Source organism: Conger conger, chromosome 7, assembly GCF_963514075.1.
Source record: "Conger conger chromosome 7, fConCon1.1, whole genome shotgun sequence".
Classification (NCBI taxonomy): Eukaryota; Metazoa; Chordata; class Actinopteri; order Anguilliformes; family Congridae; genus Conger; species Conger conger.
This window is the reverse complement of record NC_083766.1, coordinates 5,514,992-5,533,414: the sequence shown is the minus strand read 5'-3', so window position 1 is coordinate 5,533,414 and position 18,423 is coordinate 5,514,992. Positions and strand designations below refer to the sequence as shown.

At 41.5% G+C, this 18,423-nt stretch overlaps 1 protein-coding gene across 1 annotated transcript in view; it reads right to left on the bottom strand.

Moving 5' to 3' along the window:
* LOC133132081 (cGMP-dependent 3',5'-cyclic phosphodiesterase-like) overlaps positions 1-14,024 on the bottom strand; it is a 75,670-nt gene extending 61,646 nt beyond the window's left edge. Inside the window, exon 1 of the mRNA XM_061247225.1 lies at positions 13,594-14,024. Within this exon, the coding sequence (XP_061103209.1) occupies positions 13,594-13,661 (68 nt within the window). The 5' untranslated portion in view covers positions 13,662-14,024. The remainder of the gene's footprint in view (positions 1-13,593) is intronic.
* Between the last annotated feature and the right edge of the window lie 4,399 nt (positions 14,025-18,423).

Genomic DNA, 18,423 nt, shown 5'->3' with positions numbered 1-18,423 from the left:
AATCTGTGGTTTTGTACTCTGAGAGGAAGCCTCGTGTACTTCATTGAGTTAACAGTGCCATGCGAAGATGGTATTGAGGAAGTGTTTGAGAGGAAGAAGCTATAGCCCTCTGATTTGGTTGCTTAGGCGAGGGAGCACGGGTGGCAAGCATATATGAGACCTCTAGAGGGTTTGTGGCCAAGTCAACGACATCGCTCCTTTTGGAATTTGATGTTTGTGGTCAATCGGTCAGGAAAGCAGTTAAAGAGCTTTCCGGAGCAGCTAAAAGAGCAAGTGAAAGGTTGTGGATAAAGAGAGGGCAGGCTAGCTGGGGGGCATCTTAAACTAGCTGATGGCAAGCAGATCAGGCTAGTGATTATATGGGAATCCATTTGGGACCGGGGGAACTGAGCATGCATTAATGGTGCCAGTGGGGTTACCACAAACTTAGTCACCCGGGAGGTCTGTGTGGTACTGGCAGCCAGTGCAGGGTGTGTACTATTGTTTGGCGGCCTGTAGCGTGGTGGTTAAGGTAAATGACGGGGACACGCAAGGTCGGTGGTTCTAATCCCGGTGTAGCCACAATAAGATCCGCACAGCTGTTGGGCCCTTGAGCAAGGCCCTTAACCCTGCATTGCTCCAGGGGAGGATTGTCTCCTGCTTAGTCTAATCAACTGTACGTCGCTCTGGATAAGAGCATCTGCCAAATGCCAATAATGTAATGTAATGTAATGGCAGTATCGTTGCTCGGTGCATTGGTGGGTTGGATGATTAGTGTATTGCCAGGTTATTGTTCTGGAGGTGTTTGGCAGGTAAGGCTGGTGGTTGTTTAGAATTCCACTGGTGGCACTGAGCATGCATTAACAGTGCCAGTGAGGTTATCACAAACTTAGCCACCAGGGAGGTCCGTGTGGTACTGCTGTTGTTCTTTGCATGGGGCACACTAGTGGTACGTGATATGGTGCCTGATGGGGGTATGGGGGGGGGGGGGGTCTGGAACACCAGGCTTCAGAGTCCATCCTTCTGGAGGTGTCGTGGGCCTAACTCAGCGAAACATTGGTGAAGGAAGGTAGAGGACGTAGGACCTAGCACTGAATTACAGGTTTGGGGAGACCAGGGGCTTAGTGGAGGGCAGGTGGTAGGTGACCAGTTAAGAGAGGAAAAGCAGAAGGGACAAATACCAAAGATTAGGTGGCCTGGGGCGACTGAAACTACGAAGTGGGATAGTATTAACGGTGACTTGAAAGGAATTCTGCCAAATTTGAAAGGGACAGCTGAGAGATCATGTACAATTTGGTAAGTTAATTGTGGAAAGGCAGGAGCTGAAGGAGTATCTCTATAGAGTCCATACAGATAGAAAGGGCTAAGGAGCTGGTACTGCCAGCAGACATGCCTCCAATTGGAGAGATAGAATGTCAGAGAGACATTGGGCCCCCCTATGTGGGGAGAGGTGGAGAAGCTAGAAAGGATGATTAGTAAGGCGATTAGGAAATGGCTGGGAGCGCCACAGTGCTTATGTAGTGTTAAGGAATGATATGGTAAGGAAAATTTGGAGCTACCGGCGACTAGTCTTGTTGAATTTACGTGGGCAAAGGTGGGTTTGGAAATGTTTGGACACTGGCAGGCTCAAAGGATGCAGTGGTGGAGAGTGCTACTCCAGGGGTTAAAACAGGGAAGAAGTGGAATCCAGAGAGCACTTGAACAAAGAGACATGATTGATCAAGTGCAAAAAGGGGGAGGGCCTGGGCTAAGATCAGGTGATGCGGAATTCATGGCCAAAAGTGACGGTTTCAGAGGAGGGAGATGAGATGGTAATTACTAAAATAAGGCAGCAAAACAAGTTAGATAGGTGCATGAAAGCAACTTCAGAAGGGACAATGGATGAGCTGGGAGAGTTTAGAAAGGAGGAAGATTGACTGGTCTGACTTGTGGGCTATTACATTACATTACATTACATTACATAGCAGGAGTCAATCCTCCCCTGGAGCATTGCAGGGTTAAGGGCCTTGCTCAAGGGACCAATGGCAGTGTGGATCTTAATGTGGCTACACCGGGGATCCAACCACCGACCTTGCGTGTCTCAGTCATGTACCTTAACCACTACTCTGCAGACTGGCCTGTGGGAGCCCATATATGGTAAATGGTTGGCATTTATATAGCGCCTTTATCCAAAGCGCTGTACAATTAATGCTTCTCATTCACCCATTTATACACACACTCACACACCAACGGCGATTGGCTGCCATGCAAGGTACCGACCAGCTCGTCAGGAGCAAATGGGGGTTAGGTGTCTTGCTCAGGGACACTTTGACACAGCCCGGGCGGGGGATCGAACCGGCAACCATCCGACTGCCAGACGACTGCTCTTACTGCCTGAGCCATGTCGCCAGGTAGGTGAGCATGACAGGCGTAAATTGTGCAGTAGAATTGCTACGAAACACGGGTGAAGGAAGGAGCCCACTTAACAACCCCAGTAAAATACTTGCATTAGCACCCTTTTGGCTGATGTTGTTGTTTGTTGCCTGGTTATTTGGTTGATAGAAACCATTGCTAGTTCAGGAACGTCTGAGCAGGGCCTTTATGCACAGCCCCTCAATCTGAAGCGCATGGAAAATAACATAATTTCCTGTGCAATGTGGAAAGATAACGGAGAACATTGGTCCATCTCCAAAGGTGCTTTGCGTGAAATTAAACACATCCAACACATTCGGCACTAAAACCAGCTCAATTCTTTTTTTATGACAACTCGTTGAGATTTTACATTTTATAAGTAGATTATCCTCACGTTTTAAAGAATGGCTGAACAATGGGGTTTAATCAAAAGAAAGGCTTTTCTACACAAGGACAATAATGGTGAACAGCTCTTTCACACATTCCCATGATAGCTTACCCACATTACTCATTCAAGACAGCATTTAAATATTAGCTGCATGAACAGATTCCCACCACTCAGAAAGACACACTTCCATAGGACTAATTGCCAATAATCCGCTTATTGTCATAGCAGCTGGTCTGCTAAATGCTTGTTAAAGACAAGGTGCATTTATTAAAGGCATGTGAATGTGTGTTGATTGATGCACAATTTCATAATTTGCCTAATTAGTATTCAAGAAATTAGGCAACAATTTTCATTCTGGTGCCATCAGTCCAATTCCATCATGATCACAATTAAAAGTGTCGAGAGAGGTCCAGAGAGGCCTTTCCACTTTTGATTTTTTTTTTTTTTTTTGTATGTTTTTCCACACCTCCCCTTCATTTATCATCATGACCTTTTCAAATAATGTGCAGTCCATTCTATCTGTTACCATGGTTATTTATCATTGTTTTCATTCTCCTGCCTGATCTGGCTTTTGCTTACAGCAGACTGTGGGAACCAATTTACTCCAGAGCAATCTCCTCGGAGGAATGAAGCCATTTATTCGCCCCAGTAACTCGCCTTCCAGGTATTAAATTACCCCTGTAAAAGCCGTGCAGACCTCATAAAGAGGCTTATATGGCGGTGGAGACTGTAGCGCACGGAATGAAGTGGCGCGGCTATGATCGGAGAAGCAGTGACAACGGCATGAGCCGTGGTCTTATATCTCTTCCGCACAGAAGCAAGCAGCCGGGAATGTCACGGGTTCGACCCGGGATATCCGTGCCCAGGACCGTGACCGTGCAGGCAGCGTGTAGCGTAGTGGCCAAGGTACATGACTGGGACACGCAAGGTCGGCGGTGTGATCCCCGGTGTAGCCGCAATTAAGCTCCGCACAGCTGTCGGGCATTGCTCCCGGGGTGGATTGTCTCCTGCTTAGTCTAATCAACTTTATTTTGACAATCACAAGTCCAGCCCCTGTGCCGCGTTTGCCCTAGGAACCACAAAGTCTGCCATATTGGATTTTTCACTAATTCTACCTCAACTCATATACCTTTATACATGTATTACTTCTCTAATGGTTATGGTAAAAATGGCAGAATGACGATCCAATGTCCACATCCAAAATGAAAAGCTACTGAATGAGCGCATTAGAAAAAATATTTTACATTTTCACCTCTCCAATTTCCATGAACAGATGTTTAATTTACCAAGATGCAGTTTTTTTCCATTTTTAGAAAGTATTTGCTTATCTGATTGCATCCTTCAAATGTATGTGGTTGCTTACCATGGTCTTCGCTTGTAATATCTTTGTTTATAATGTGATGGAGGACAAAGGAAATTTAATAAAACGAAGTGCTGTAATCTGATAGCAGGCAGAAAAAGGACACTTATGGATGGATCCAGTTCACCCTAAATGTCATGGAGTTAGCAGAAAGCATAGACACGCACTGCGAATGTACCCTTTCTCCTGTTCCCAGGGACTGTGGATAGTTTCTGGGCATATCCTATTCTAATATTCATATCCTCTTTTACTCGTATCCCTTGGGATTTGTGAGGATAATGTAGGCCAGTCGCTGGAAATGTGTTTACAGTGTAAGAGGAGTCTGATCACACATTGGTTTGGTTACAGCGTGCACTGTACATCAAGTCCAGCTTTCAACACAAAACACTGCATGTGTTGATTTGAAAATAATCCTGTAAATTGTACCTTCACTACCAGGTTCAAAGAGCTGATAGTTGTTCAAAAGATTTCAAAGCATATTTCTGTAAACTTCTTATATCATCTGCTGGCAAGTAGAATATGAAGTGAACTCTAAATATTGCCTCCAGCATTTTCATAGTCATTTTCAAGGTTGAACTACATTTACTGCCATGCATCCACAGTTTGATGAAAATTGTTTTGACATACAGATCATCAGGCTGCAATGGATGTGATATTGTCTATTTTTTTATTGTGTTTGGCCAGGTTGTCCATACGAAACAGTTGCTGCGTAAGGGAGTGTGCTTCTATGATGGAGTAGTAGAAAATGACCAGTATTTGGCTCAGTTTGAGTTTTCAGAGTTGGCAGAGGAAGGTTTTTTGCTACGCTTTATTGAGAAGGTGTTCAGAGCTGTCTAGGATGTCTATTGTTTGGCCATGGATACTGATGGGAGGAGAGGGCAGTTGCATTTTTCCTGAAGTTGATAATTAGTAGACGATTTCAAGGCAAGTCATTGTTGTCGGACCACTTAAAGGTACAATAGGTAATTTCAGACGTCTAACGGTCAAGAGAGGAATAGCAGCAACAAACACCTTCAAACCACAACAACACTGTTTATCCCTCCCTCTTCTCTGTAAACACGCTGACATTGAAACACCATTGGCTGTGGCAATTAAAACCAATTTTCAACCAATAAGCTTGAATTATTGTACAGCTGCACAATGTTTTGATACAGAGTGACGGCCGTCAACTGCATATTTTGAAACCCAAATTTAAGGACTATAAACACAGGTAGAGGGTGAGTCAACATGTCAGTGAACCTTCTTCAATGACAGGAAGGGATTCATAATGGTCTTGTAACAATATTTTATCACGAATATCTGACCTATCGTACCTTTAACAGCCCTCTCTATTTCACTGCACTTCCGGAGCGCTGTTCTGTCTCAGCATGTTTGAGGCATTTGTCAGAGCCATTACTGGATGTGAGTTCAGACCTGAAAGTGAATGAGGGAGGGGGCTACGGTACCTGACTGGGACCCGCAGGTCGGTGGTTCAATCCCCGGTGTGGCCACAATAAGATCCACGCAGCCATTGGGCACTTGAGCAAGGCCCTTAACCCTGCATTGCTCCAGGGGAGGATTGTCTCCTGCTTAGTCTAAATCAACTGTTAGTCACTTTGGATAAAAAAGCATCAGCCAAATGACTAATAATGTAATGTAATGTATCAGACAGGCCAAAGGCAATCAACAGAATCTGTGCACATTTGGTGGATTTTCCTTTTTGAGAGTCCAGATTTTGGGAGATTAAGCGTTAAGTTGACTACGCAATTCATTGATAGGTGAATTGGAGGGGGTGGAGTGAGCGACATGATTTGAAGTTGGCAAGGACAAGCCTTCAAACGACTTCATAGTGACTAATGTTACTGCTATTTCTCTATGATCATTTACGAAGGGCAAATTTGGAGATTTGGGGGAACAGAGGGAGAGAGGTTATCAGGGCGAAGCGAGTTTGGGGTGTCAAATCTGCTGTACAACTGGTTAAACCGATCCAGGAGAGTGGGGTCTGTGGGGGCTTTCTTATAGTTGCTCCATCAGGTGCCATGATTCTATTGAATGGAGACGAATAGCCAAATATTCCTGTCAGGGGGCTGGCATGCCCTCTGTTTGTTTGGTATTAGTGTTCCATTGTATTGCACAGAGGCAGAACTAATTACTTGGTTATTATAACCTCATCAAGTTTCAGCTGATCTGTTTCGGAAAATGGGCTGCAATTTATGAGCTTTTAAACCTGGAGCTGGTGTTACCCAGCTCCCGGCAGCCACGGCATGCTGGGATAGGATGACCTGCCAGGCTGTCCTTAACTGATTATTATACCACACGGAAGAAAATCAGCAGGATTTTACCATGCATGTAAATGAAATCTCACTGATCTCAGTCCTACAGATATTTGTGACCTGCTCTATCAGTTGCATTGACAACAAACAACACGTATTTTGAGTTTTAGCAGCTAATTGAAAGAGGAGAATGTAAGCTTTCTAACAATATCAAAGCTATCTCTCTACTCCAGATATCAAAGGAGTATCCTGTTACAGTCAGAGTGCCATCAAACCATGTTTTTGAGAAAAACAGCTTCAGAGTTACGTTAGAGCTATAACTTGTCACCTTATATAAACCGAACATTTACACTTGACATTAAGACATGCAGACCATGAAAGCAAATACAGTAACAAGTAGCCACGAATGCTGCTGATGTGGTTGCCTGTGACTGGTGAACATTGACAAGCTGGCTAGCCTCCAATGCACAACTCCGCCCTGCTGAAAAAAACAGCTCAAGCTATGTTTTGAAACAGCTGGCAGGAGGTATTTGAAGCTTGCTGGCTTCTACACCAGGGCGGCATTACTTTCTCTTTGACATCTTGTGTTTAAAAGCTTAAAAAACCACATTTTTACTCTGAATTTGGCATTATGAAAGATATTGTTTTACAAAATGAAGATGAAAGCCTAAAACAGCCAACAATTTAAATTTTTACATAAACATCGTGACTTACGACTGATTATGATAGAACGGGTCACATTTGCAATGCATATGAAGATACAAAGTTTTATATCTTAATGACACCTCCTGAGAACTTACAGCTGGTATATATGAAGATGGTATTGGAGGACAAAAATACACTTAAGAAAAATACACTCTCCTATACTTACGACTCATTAAAATTATTATTAGGGTAATTATAGAGGTGGTGAGAAGAAAAGGTGCTAAGCTAATCTTTATATAATTGCAGTGCAGTCCATAAGTATTTGGACAGTGATGCAATTCATGTTCTTTTAGCTCTATACTCCAGCACAGTGGATAAGAAATAATCACAGGACAACAATACAACGTACTTTAAACAACAAAGGCCTACATGGCAGAGTTGCCAGAAAGAAGCCTTTCTTACGATCACAACAGAAAGGTATGTGTAAGTCAGTGTAAGTACGCAAAAGAAAACATTGAGAGGCTTGAAGCCTTTTGGAACAATGTACTTTGGACTGGTGCAACCAAAATTGAACTTTTTTGGCCACCACCAAAGAAGGTATATTTGAAGAAAAAAGGTGAATCATTTGTCAAATAGAACACCATGCCAACTCTTAAGCATGGAGGAGGATCCATTATGCTGTGGGGTTGTGTGGCAGCTGGGGGCACAGGAAAGAGTGCGGGTGGAAGGAAGAATGGATTCCACCAAATATCAATAAATTACAGAAGCTAATGTTCGAAGGTCAGTCCAGATACTCAAGCATACCTCAAAATCAACCACAAAGTACCTCCAGGAAAGACAGATGCAGGTTTCGGAATGGCCACCACAGTCCCCAGACTTGAATATTACTGAAAATCTGCGGAGTGATCTGAAACATTGAAACTTGTTTAGTTTTGGCTTATTTATCTCTATTCATTGTTTCTCTGACTTTGTGTGGATTCTATTTTGATTTCATATGGAACCCATAATATGGCTATTAAATAGGCTAGTTCCATATCATACAGATAAACACTTTACTTGAATCCCTCACCATAAGACTGACGTAACACGGTCATATACATGACATAAACGCTGTCACAAGATGGCATATCTTGTCAGGTTATGTCAAATGACATACAATTGTTCTACTTTTATCAGCAGCATCTGTCATAACATTTACCAATGAAAGTGTAACGGTTTTATGTCATTTTACATCAAAAGAAGTGACTCACACTGCCAACACCGGGAGCCTGAGAAAAACTCTCAAACTCCTGCTCGATAGATCACACGCATTCTCTTTCTGCTTAATCGCGTACCAAACATTTCTGTTTTTGTGAACCTGTTGTTCGGCCTATGCCTCTGACAGTTTTGTCTTGGGTGTTTGATCATTTTTTTCATGAAATTAAAATTTAATTAAATGAAATAATATTTTTGTAAATGTTTTTTTTGTGTTTACTCAGGTTCTGTCGGTCTAATATTACATTGCGGCTAAAAATTATAAACCATAACCCATTCAGTGTGGCATTATAAATATGAAATAATAGAGCAAATCAGGAAGGGGTAAAATGCTCTTCCATTAATGTATTAATGTGTGTGTGTGTGTGTGTGTGTGTGTGTGTGTGGGTGCGTGTGTGTGGATGTGCATGTGTGTGTGTGAAATTGCATAGCAAATAGGGACCTTTTTAAGTTATTTAGTCATTAACATGGTAGACTATAACAGGTTTTTTTGTTAATTAAAGCTTAAATAAAATATAAATTATGAAAGATGAATTAATTCTTGTAAATTATTGAAGAGGGATCAAATTACATTTTGTGCAAATGTAAATGTCAATTATCAAGGATGCTAAATGTCATCTCCCACACTGACTGGATGGCCAAATAAAAAGGACATTAGATTAGAATTTTATAGTGCAAGGAGCACTTAGCTCCATTCGAACTAGAGTAGTAAAGTGTAGCACAAGGGTAAAGTGGGTACCAAGCTGAAAAGGAAAAAATAATAATTGGGAAAATTAACAAAATAACAATGACATCATGTGTAAAACAAGAACATGTGAGGCCCAAATGTCAATTTAGTTGTGTTAGGTACAAATGTTAAGAGATGCATTTGAAACTCAGTTTGCTCTTATATCCCTGACAAGAATTCTAAGAAAATAAATAAATGAAGGGTCAAACAGCACATAAATAACCCTCTTTCATGCTCCTGTAATTTTTTGATTTTAAGAAACAGTTATGTGAAGGTAGATGCATTATTCACACATTAACACACACTTTAAGAAGGCCTAATACCAGGGCTGATATTACTCTGCTGAGGGTACTGACAGCAGATGCATGAATGTGTGGGATAGAATCTGCCTGGGGCATTAACACCCCAAGGTCTCAAACAGAATACACACAGCAAATTTGCTGCTGTTGTTGAGGGTTTTAGAGTGAAAGTGTGATGGTTCTGGTGATAAATTTCATATGATAAACACCAGCTGGTATAAGTAGCATAAAAAGTACTGCAAGATCAAAGTTTACCGTATGTAACAACATGGTAGTGTTGTTTTCTGAATCCAGGATATTTAGGATGTGTGTACACTCACACCTCACACTCCAGGGCGATTACAGTAAACAGAGTAACACCACACCCCAGGGAAATTACAGTAAACACAGTGTCCTAACACTGCACCCAAGGGAAATTACAGTAAACACAGTAACACCACACACCTAGGAGATTACAATAAACACATGCGCGGCCTCTAGTGTAGTGGTTAAGGTAGATGACTGGGACACGCAAGGTCGGTGGTTCAATGCCCATTGTAGCCACAATAAGATCTGCACAGCCATTGGGCCCTTGAGCAAGGCCCTTAACCCTGCATTGCTCCAGGGGTAAGAGTGTCTGCCAAATGTCATCAATGTAATGTAATGTAAACACAGTGCCCTAACACCACACAAATTACAGTAAACCCAGCAACACCACACTCACCTGGACAATTACAGTAAACACAGTGCACTAACACAACACATCTTTCATCTCAACACAAATGACAATAAACGCAAAGTCCAAAGACCATTAAGCCCTCCTAAATTACAGTAAATGCAGTGCCCGAACACGTCACATCAATTAGAGCACTAGACACACCGCAGCAACACCATATCATCCCTGGGCTCTGGACACAGCCCAACCCTGGAGCATCAAACTAATTGTACTTCCCAGAATTTCCCAGTTGTGTTGCCAGATGGATCTGTGTTTTTAAGCAGACTTGTCAGCAGTGTGACTCTCTCCAGGGTGGAGAGAGGCACTGCCATTCCTACTGGTGTGCACTGTTCACTAAATGTTCCTAAAGATAATGCGTTCTGAAAACTTTCATCCCGGCTCATATTTCATCGTTCTGCCTAATGTTCTGCTGGAACCAGCAAAACAAAAAGACACCGGCTATGTATCTGGAAACATTAAACAGAATTTCATTTCAAATATTGAGAAATTTCTAATTCATTTCAAATATTAAGAAATTATAGAGGCTAATACTTGAAGTCCAGTCAGTCAGCAGTCAATCCAGACATTAAAATTGAAGAGAGGTTGGGTATTCCATCAAGACAATGATCCCAAACATACCTGAAAATCAACCACAAAGTACCTCCAGGAAAGACAGATGAAAGAGCCACCACAGTCCCCAGACTTGAATATTATTGAAAATCTGTGGCGAGATATTAAACCTGCTGTACATGCAAGCAGACCGAAGAATATTTCTGAGCTAGAGGTGTTCTGCCAGGAAGAATGGGGGAAAATTCCAAAAGCGAGAATCTTAGCTGGCTACAGGAAGCATTTACAAGCTGTTATAGCTGCCCAAAGAGGAGTTACAAAGTACTGACAGGGTTCAGAAACTTTTGCACAGGGCCTTTGTCCTTTATTATTTTGAAACTGTAAAAATGTTTAATAAAAAGTCATGTTGCTTTGAAATTTGAAGAAATGTGTCACATATAACATTGTACAATTTAGAGGTCAGGTTCACTTCAGTTCACCAAGATATGAATTGTAAAAAAACCTTTTTTTACCAGGGATGCCCACATTTTTGCACAGGACTGTAAACATGATGAGAAAGATATGTGTTTTAATATCACCCTGCTCAGACATTTCAACCAGAAAATTTTGCCTGCACAAAAACCGTTAGCTTCGGATCTCATTGTCATGGTTACACACTACAGACGTTCTGAAACACACTAATATTTATCTCCCATTATAAATGATATCATGCTGACATTGTTTTAAAAATCATAGTAATGTAGTGAGGAGCTTTCAGGCACTCATACAAACACAATGCAAAGGGCATTAAATCTGTCATAAAAAAAACATTAGCTATCTGATAATACAGCTGCCTGTGTCAACAGGTAAACAATGTACTATTCTCCTTGACAATCAGCAGGGAAGGGACTAGACTAGCTGACTACCATAGGAAGCACATCCACCACTGGGGGACACAACAAACCTTCAATGTCTTTGTCCATTGCTCTATGTAGTTTTTGAGTGTCTGAAATTGCGAACAGCATAAATCAAGGCAATATCAGGTGGATTTTATTGTAAGATGGTTATTAATTTAGCCAGCTAGTACATTTTCTGGCTGTAAGAATACTTGCTACTTAGCTAGAAATAATAATATCCATTAGCTGTGCAGGTTCCCCCCTTGTCCAGTGATCGAGTTGGTAAATAAATAATAGCCTAACATAACGCATTGTATTCGGCAAATAGGTTTACATTATGGTGCTGCATTCAGCTGTGCTCCCCCCAATGTTCGACTGAAAATGACGCCCTTGCTGAAATTCCAATTTCTGGTTGGCAAACGCCAAGCGGAAACGCAGCTGCTCAGACTGTCACTCAGAGAACAAATTGTCATTTTAGACAAAAACAAAACCCCAGCTCCACTTCAGGAGCACCTATGGCGTTTTGCCACTGTCCCTGCAAATCAGCAATGAGACATTCCAAATACTGCACTGATTCATGTCAGCTTTAACCAACAGAAAAAGTTAACTCTGTGCTGTAGATAAGTTTGTATGGCCAGATACTGCATTGCATCTCTGCACTAGACCACAACATAAGGAATATTCCCTCCTCCCAGACCACAGACATTACATGTCATTTGGCTGATGCTTTTATCCAAAGCAACTCACTCAGTTGATTAGAGTAAGCAGGAGACAATCCTCCCCTGGAGCAATGCAGGGTTAAGGGGCCTTGCTCAAGGGCCCAACAGCTGAGCAAATCTTATTGTGGCTACACCGGGATTAGAACCACCGACCTCCCGGGCCCCAGTCATGCACCTTAACCACTATGCTACAGGGCGCCCCGTAGAGCCAGCAGGGACTGTAGAGACAATGTAAACATGGCATTCCACATTGATAAAACGGATGGAGACAACCCATGCTGGCCCTAAACGAATGCGTGCGCGCCAAATTAGAAATGCCCAGTGTAGCCCGGGGGGCCAGTGTTCCAACAAATAGAGGGGCTCTCCCGGCACCGAGAGTTTATTGAGACAGAGGGCCCTCTGAGAGTGTTGCTCAGCCAATTAGCGGTGATTCTGCCGGGCCGATGATTTGAGCAAGACAGGGAAGCTGGCCAGTGTTCATTAGATGGGCAGCGCGAGCTCGTTTAAAATGTGTCAACTCTGGTAATGAGTTTCCCCGGGTGAGGCGGACAGACTGCCTCTTCACATTTTACTTCTGCGTGTGACGAAACCCAGAGATAAAACCAGACACTTTTCTCCATTATGTTTGTTAAAATATAAAAATACCGTTTTGATATAAAACAGCTACCATTACAACTGCAATGGGAAAAAGGTCTGGATGTCTGAATGTGGAACACATGCTAATGCAGTAAACAAGATTGTGCAAAGACAACCTAAATCACAACTAGGCCTACTTGTCAGTGAAGTGTAGCATTCAAATATATGTATGAAATACATCTATAATTTAATTTTATCAGCTACAGTGTAATTTCAGACTCAGACTCAACACTTCACTTGCATGAATAATAAAATGTAAAATGTTCACAATCAGAGTCTAAAGAAAGAGGCAAGTATAGGAAAGTACGACAATTTGAAAGTAAAATCCCCCATTCCCTCAAAAAAAAAAACCTCTTGCTCTCCCCCTGATCCTTCCTGCCGCATAACCTATGCTACATCATTTCAAATCTTAACAATTACAACGCGCTAAAACACTGCCACTTGCGTACTGTAGTTAGAAGTTACAAGGTGAGTTGGCTAAGGCATGCCCCACACCCCATGGGCACACTATCAACATAGTATTATATTCATTAGCTTGAATAAATAATATTAGGCTACAGTATGCTACTAGACTATTGAACTGTCCTCATTATAACTAGGCATGATGTTTGCAATGGCGGGTGTCCTGTTATTTATACCATTTTACCCTAATTTGTTCAAAATAAATAGCCAACATTGCTCGAGTTTTACGCGTTAAGAATGTAGGCATTCTCAATGTTTTGTTGCGTCCTCCCTCACCACCTGCTGGTAAGTGAAGCTATAATTTTCGTTTATCCCACCACCCTTCGCAGCCGAAAGCTCACTTACATCTCTGATGCCGCCGGTCGGTACTGCTGGCTACGGCACAGCAGCGAGTGTCCGCACGCCTGGCCCATCTCGCATGATGTCTGTCAGACGCGGTTCCAAAAGAGTTCTGTTTGTACTCAATTAAACGAAGCTCCAACTCGAACCCGCACCGGGTCTCCGAGATTTGACTGTGTCAGAAGAGGCAGAGCGCGGATGTTTTGGGTTTTGTTTTTTTAGTGAGTGGGTGTGCGCTTGTTTCAACTGTTCTCTCCTGTGATGCTTGGAGTGGAGTGGATCGTGCTGCCGTAACGGAGCCTAATGCAGCGTCTCCGAAGCACGCGGACAGATGCGAGAATGTGAAAGCCTTGTCAACCTCGAGGGATTCGACTGGACGCCCGATCGATTGAGAGACTGCAATAACCGGAGCAGCTTTCAGCTCGCTGCTGGCCAACTTCAGTTCGTGCTTAGCGTATGACTAGCTACAGTCTCCCTGCACGCCACTAATTTTATCTATAGATAGTAAAGAATGTGTGAGTAAATGTATATTTGTATAAGTAATAAACCATTGTATGATGTATGTAGATATCTCATGTTGCTGTCATGTTACCATAATAGCTTAGCCACTGATAACGTTCAATAAAAGCATAACGGATGTTTCTGGCGCTCGCCGATTGGACAGTGAGCACAGTCGTGAATATATTAATGAAGACCGATGTGGAAAATTTGCCTGCCTCAAATTCAGATCAGATCACCGCTGTCTCTTGTCCATTTTTATTGGTTATTTAAATCATTGTCTAGTAGGAAGCTATATTTTGTGTTAGCTCTTTGATTTTGTGTTAGCACAGTTGTAATTAGCATAGGGAAATATGCCACAAGCTTGCTATATGTTAATTAGCAAGGACACAGAAAAACCGCCATAAGCAATGCGAGAAGAAAATAAGTGTGTAAGGAATATTGGAGTTCATCTAATGTTTTGTCCTGTGGCACGCGCAGAGAAGTAAGCTGCCAGTAGTCTGTCCTCATTTCACTGTGCATCTTCAAAAAGATGCGCCTCCAGGACTGGGCTAAATAGCTTGACACTTGAGTCAAATTGCAGAAAGCCTCCTTGCAAAAACTACATAAAGCTTTAAAGGAAATATTTTTATGTACGTAAGTTACAGTGCCTTGCACAATTCCTTTCAATTGTGACACCTTCATTTGGGAATTAAAATGTGTTATCAGTACAATTTACTCTCCACATTTTTAAACAAATAGATGTGGAAAAGGTATGCATATACTGTATTTAAAATGAAATATAAATTAGTTCAGTTTAATTAAATGCCAGCTAAACAAACAATCCAATTTTGTACCTCCTAACTCACCTAATTCTTTGAATACCCTTGGGTATATGCCACTAGGGCCTGCTGCTATTTATCAAGTACTTCTTTACCCCCTACATCAATATCTGATAAGACATTCTGAGTACTGAATAGGCCTTCGGGTCCATTAGTAACCTCCTTTCTGGTAAATGTGTGCAGATATTTACCAAAGGTTGAGTGATTCTAAAATACTTTTCTTCATTCAACTGGAATTAAGATTTTCTTTACATAAACATACACTCCCACTTCTCGCTTTCTGGATCTATCCTTTCTAATAAGTTGGTACCCCTCGATATTATATTCACCCCGATCATCTTCTCCGAGCCATGTCTCTCCAACCATGTCATAGCCCCCACTATTCATAACAGCCAAGTTCCAAACATTTTCAAACACTTCAATCATTTGAACAAGCATAATTAAGATTATTACTTCTACACATCACAAAATTTAGAAGATTGTATTTGTGTTCTCACTATTGTAGATATTTTTAGTCTCCTATACTAGGTTTGTAGCAACGTGTTAAACCTCCAAATAAGGTACTCTCTGCTCTGCATGCACATGGTACAGGATGAAAAATGATCATGGTTTGAGAAGAAAAAACACCTGCTTTTGGTAGTACCATTAATCAGCTAGTGAATTTGAGAATAATAATTAATGTATGCTGTATACTACAGTCATTTTAGGTAGAGGTATTTAGGTAGAGGAGTTGTCTATCACATATTTCTCATGTATGGTGTAAGAATCCCCACAGACAGACCAAACAGCAGAGGTAGCAGAGTGACAAAGAACACATGTAGTCTTGCCTTATAAAGCACAGGATTAATTTAATGCCATCTTGGTTTTACTCTGACTCCAAAATAATGTTTGAGACACAATCAACAAAAGAGACCAGGACCAATAATTCCTGCTTCTGCTATATCTGTAGGTTCATCACACCATGTTAACTATTTGTAGCACAGCTGGTTGCTGAAGGTTAATTTGCATTACTACTGTGAATGAGTTTTCTAGCATCTTTGTTCAGCACCCACTGCACCACACCATCAATGATACCAAATTGTTCCCCGTGAAATTGGTTTTCCAATTACACAAAAAATGATTACACTCTATGTAGAAAGCCTAAGGTTACATTAATGCTATTTAAACTCTGGGAACATTCCCCTGAATGCACAATGATTTTATTGGAGCAAAAGCATCGTTTCTCTCTCAACCCTAGCTGACTCCCTGCCAGTACCGTAAACACAGTCTGTTCTCTTTTCGTGGTCCGATAAGGGGCACACTTCTCTAAACCAGCCTACAAGGGCATATTGGGGATGATTTGCCATAAAAAATATGACTGTTGCAGAACTCCTTATCTGACGGATATTATTTCCCCCACAGATGCCTTCATATTGATGCGTTTTTCTGTTAATTTAAGGTCAAATATAAATATAGCAGCTGGTTGAAATTTTCATCGATCAGGCTTTTTGGAGATTTCAAATGAACGTGTGTTTATGTTGCCCATACTCATTGGTAACCTCCAAGGCAGGTCCTTTTAATCAAAGATATTCATTAGCTCCTGAGCAAATTCAATTATTGTAGTAAGGCCATGGAAACGGTGCCTCAGAATAAGAATAACCAACCATGACTCACGCTGTTTTAGCTCTTTCAGTCCTGGAGTAGACAGGTTTAAATCAAGTTAAGTTTACATCATGGATTTTTCATTGGTTCACAAAGTAGAATTTAAGCAGTGAATACTGTCTGTGCACTCGTGGAAAACAAATATTCTTACAGATGCAAGTGTCATCTTCAGCAGGCTAGCAGTCAAACACTCTCCTCTTCCCTGTGAAATTGAGCACCTGGTTGCCAGACTTGGCTCAGGCACTCACCTCTCCACTGGCATCCAAACTAATCATGCATTATGCACAGTCATATATAAGTATTTTTAATTATTGTATACGTGGACACATCCAATTATCAGCATTGCAAGCTGGGCTTGACATTATCCTGCCACCAAATTTTGTTGATAAGTTGATAAGTAGTTTTGGGTTGGTCCTTGACTTAGAAATTGAGATATTCAGTGCAAAACTATAACAATTCAAATTAATTTGTATTTTAATGTATCCTTTGGGCACACTATATGTACATGCTCTGACATAAATTTGTTCTGTCTCAAATTTCTGAATGGTACAAGCCTCTTCTTTCATTTAGTCTTCAACCATGTATGTGCAGTACATAGTTTTGGAGATATTGACACTTTTATAGGACTAGTACAAAATAGGTGTAAAGTGGAAAGGGGTAAAAAACCTTTCTACAGATATATCATAGCTAAATGTTAATTATTTTGCCTTCCATTCAGTTAGTAATTGTACTGTGCTGCAAAAATGCCAAACTAAATGCATGCAACTAATTGGACCAATTGTGCCAGAAGAATTGAGTGGAACCAAAATCAGCCCTTTGACAGAGGTCCAGTAATTTATTCCAATGCCATGTAATTGTTAAATGTTCATTCAGGTCATCAGCGCCTCTGCGCTTCTCCCTCATAACGATGGTCCTTGACGGGCCGTTCCTGAGTGGCTCATAGAATCAGGCCCTGAAAATAAAATCCGCCGGGGTGACGGTAGAGGCGATGCTTTTGACGAGGATCGACCGCTCTCTACAATGCCCCGGCTCCTTTCTCAATCTGACTCCCTTTGTGTCTCCTCAAGCCTCTGAGAGCTATTACAGCAATGGCAATGCTGAAAATTGATTTTCTTAAAATTCCTCACTATTTACGGGGATAGATTGTACACGCTGAAATGTGGTTGCCATGGGAATGCTGCAAATGTTGCAAGCCATTAGAGCAGCAGTTGGAGCTAGAGGGAGAAGTGGGAATTAAATTAACACGCGTATCTTTCTGTGGGTTTAGAGGTAAGTAGAAACACTGGTGGTGATGACAGTGAGAAGGGATGTTCCATCTTTAAGATAGAACAAACAGCACTTCTGAAACACTGATCGATAGAGAAAGCACGCAAAGCAACTACAACAGATTTGTTCATGGGGGGAAAACTGTGTTGGGTTGCTCTTTCCTGCTTATTCTCAGGCAACCAGTCATCTCGGTATGTGTTCTGGAGTTCTGCTGTCCTGAGAAGACCCAGGCACTTTCTCACTCTGACATATTTTATCACTTTTTATAGATTTAAAAGAAATCTTATTACGCAATTTAATCTGTAAAATGTATGCTTTTTTATCAATCTGTGCATCAGTGTTACTCAAGGCTGTGACAGATTGTCTTTTTCTCATTTTATGAGCGAAGTACACTCTTGTAAGCTCCATATTAGGTCAGAAAAAAAGGTGCTTGGCATCCATTTTCTTCGCATTGCTCTCTGTCCCAGAATTCCAAAGTAAATATCTGCAAATATTAATAACATAAATCAATCACTTAAATAGTCCTGGTCACAAAAACACCTGTCTTGGTAACTGTTTTGCTCACAAATAGAAGTAACTATCAGTAAGATTCTCAACTTATATTCACTGT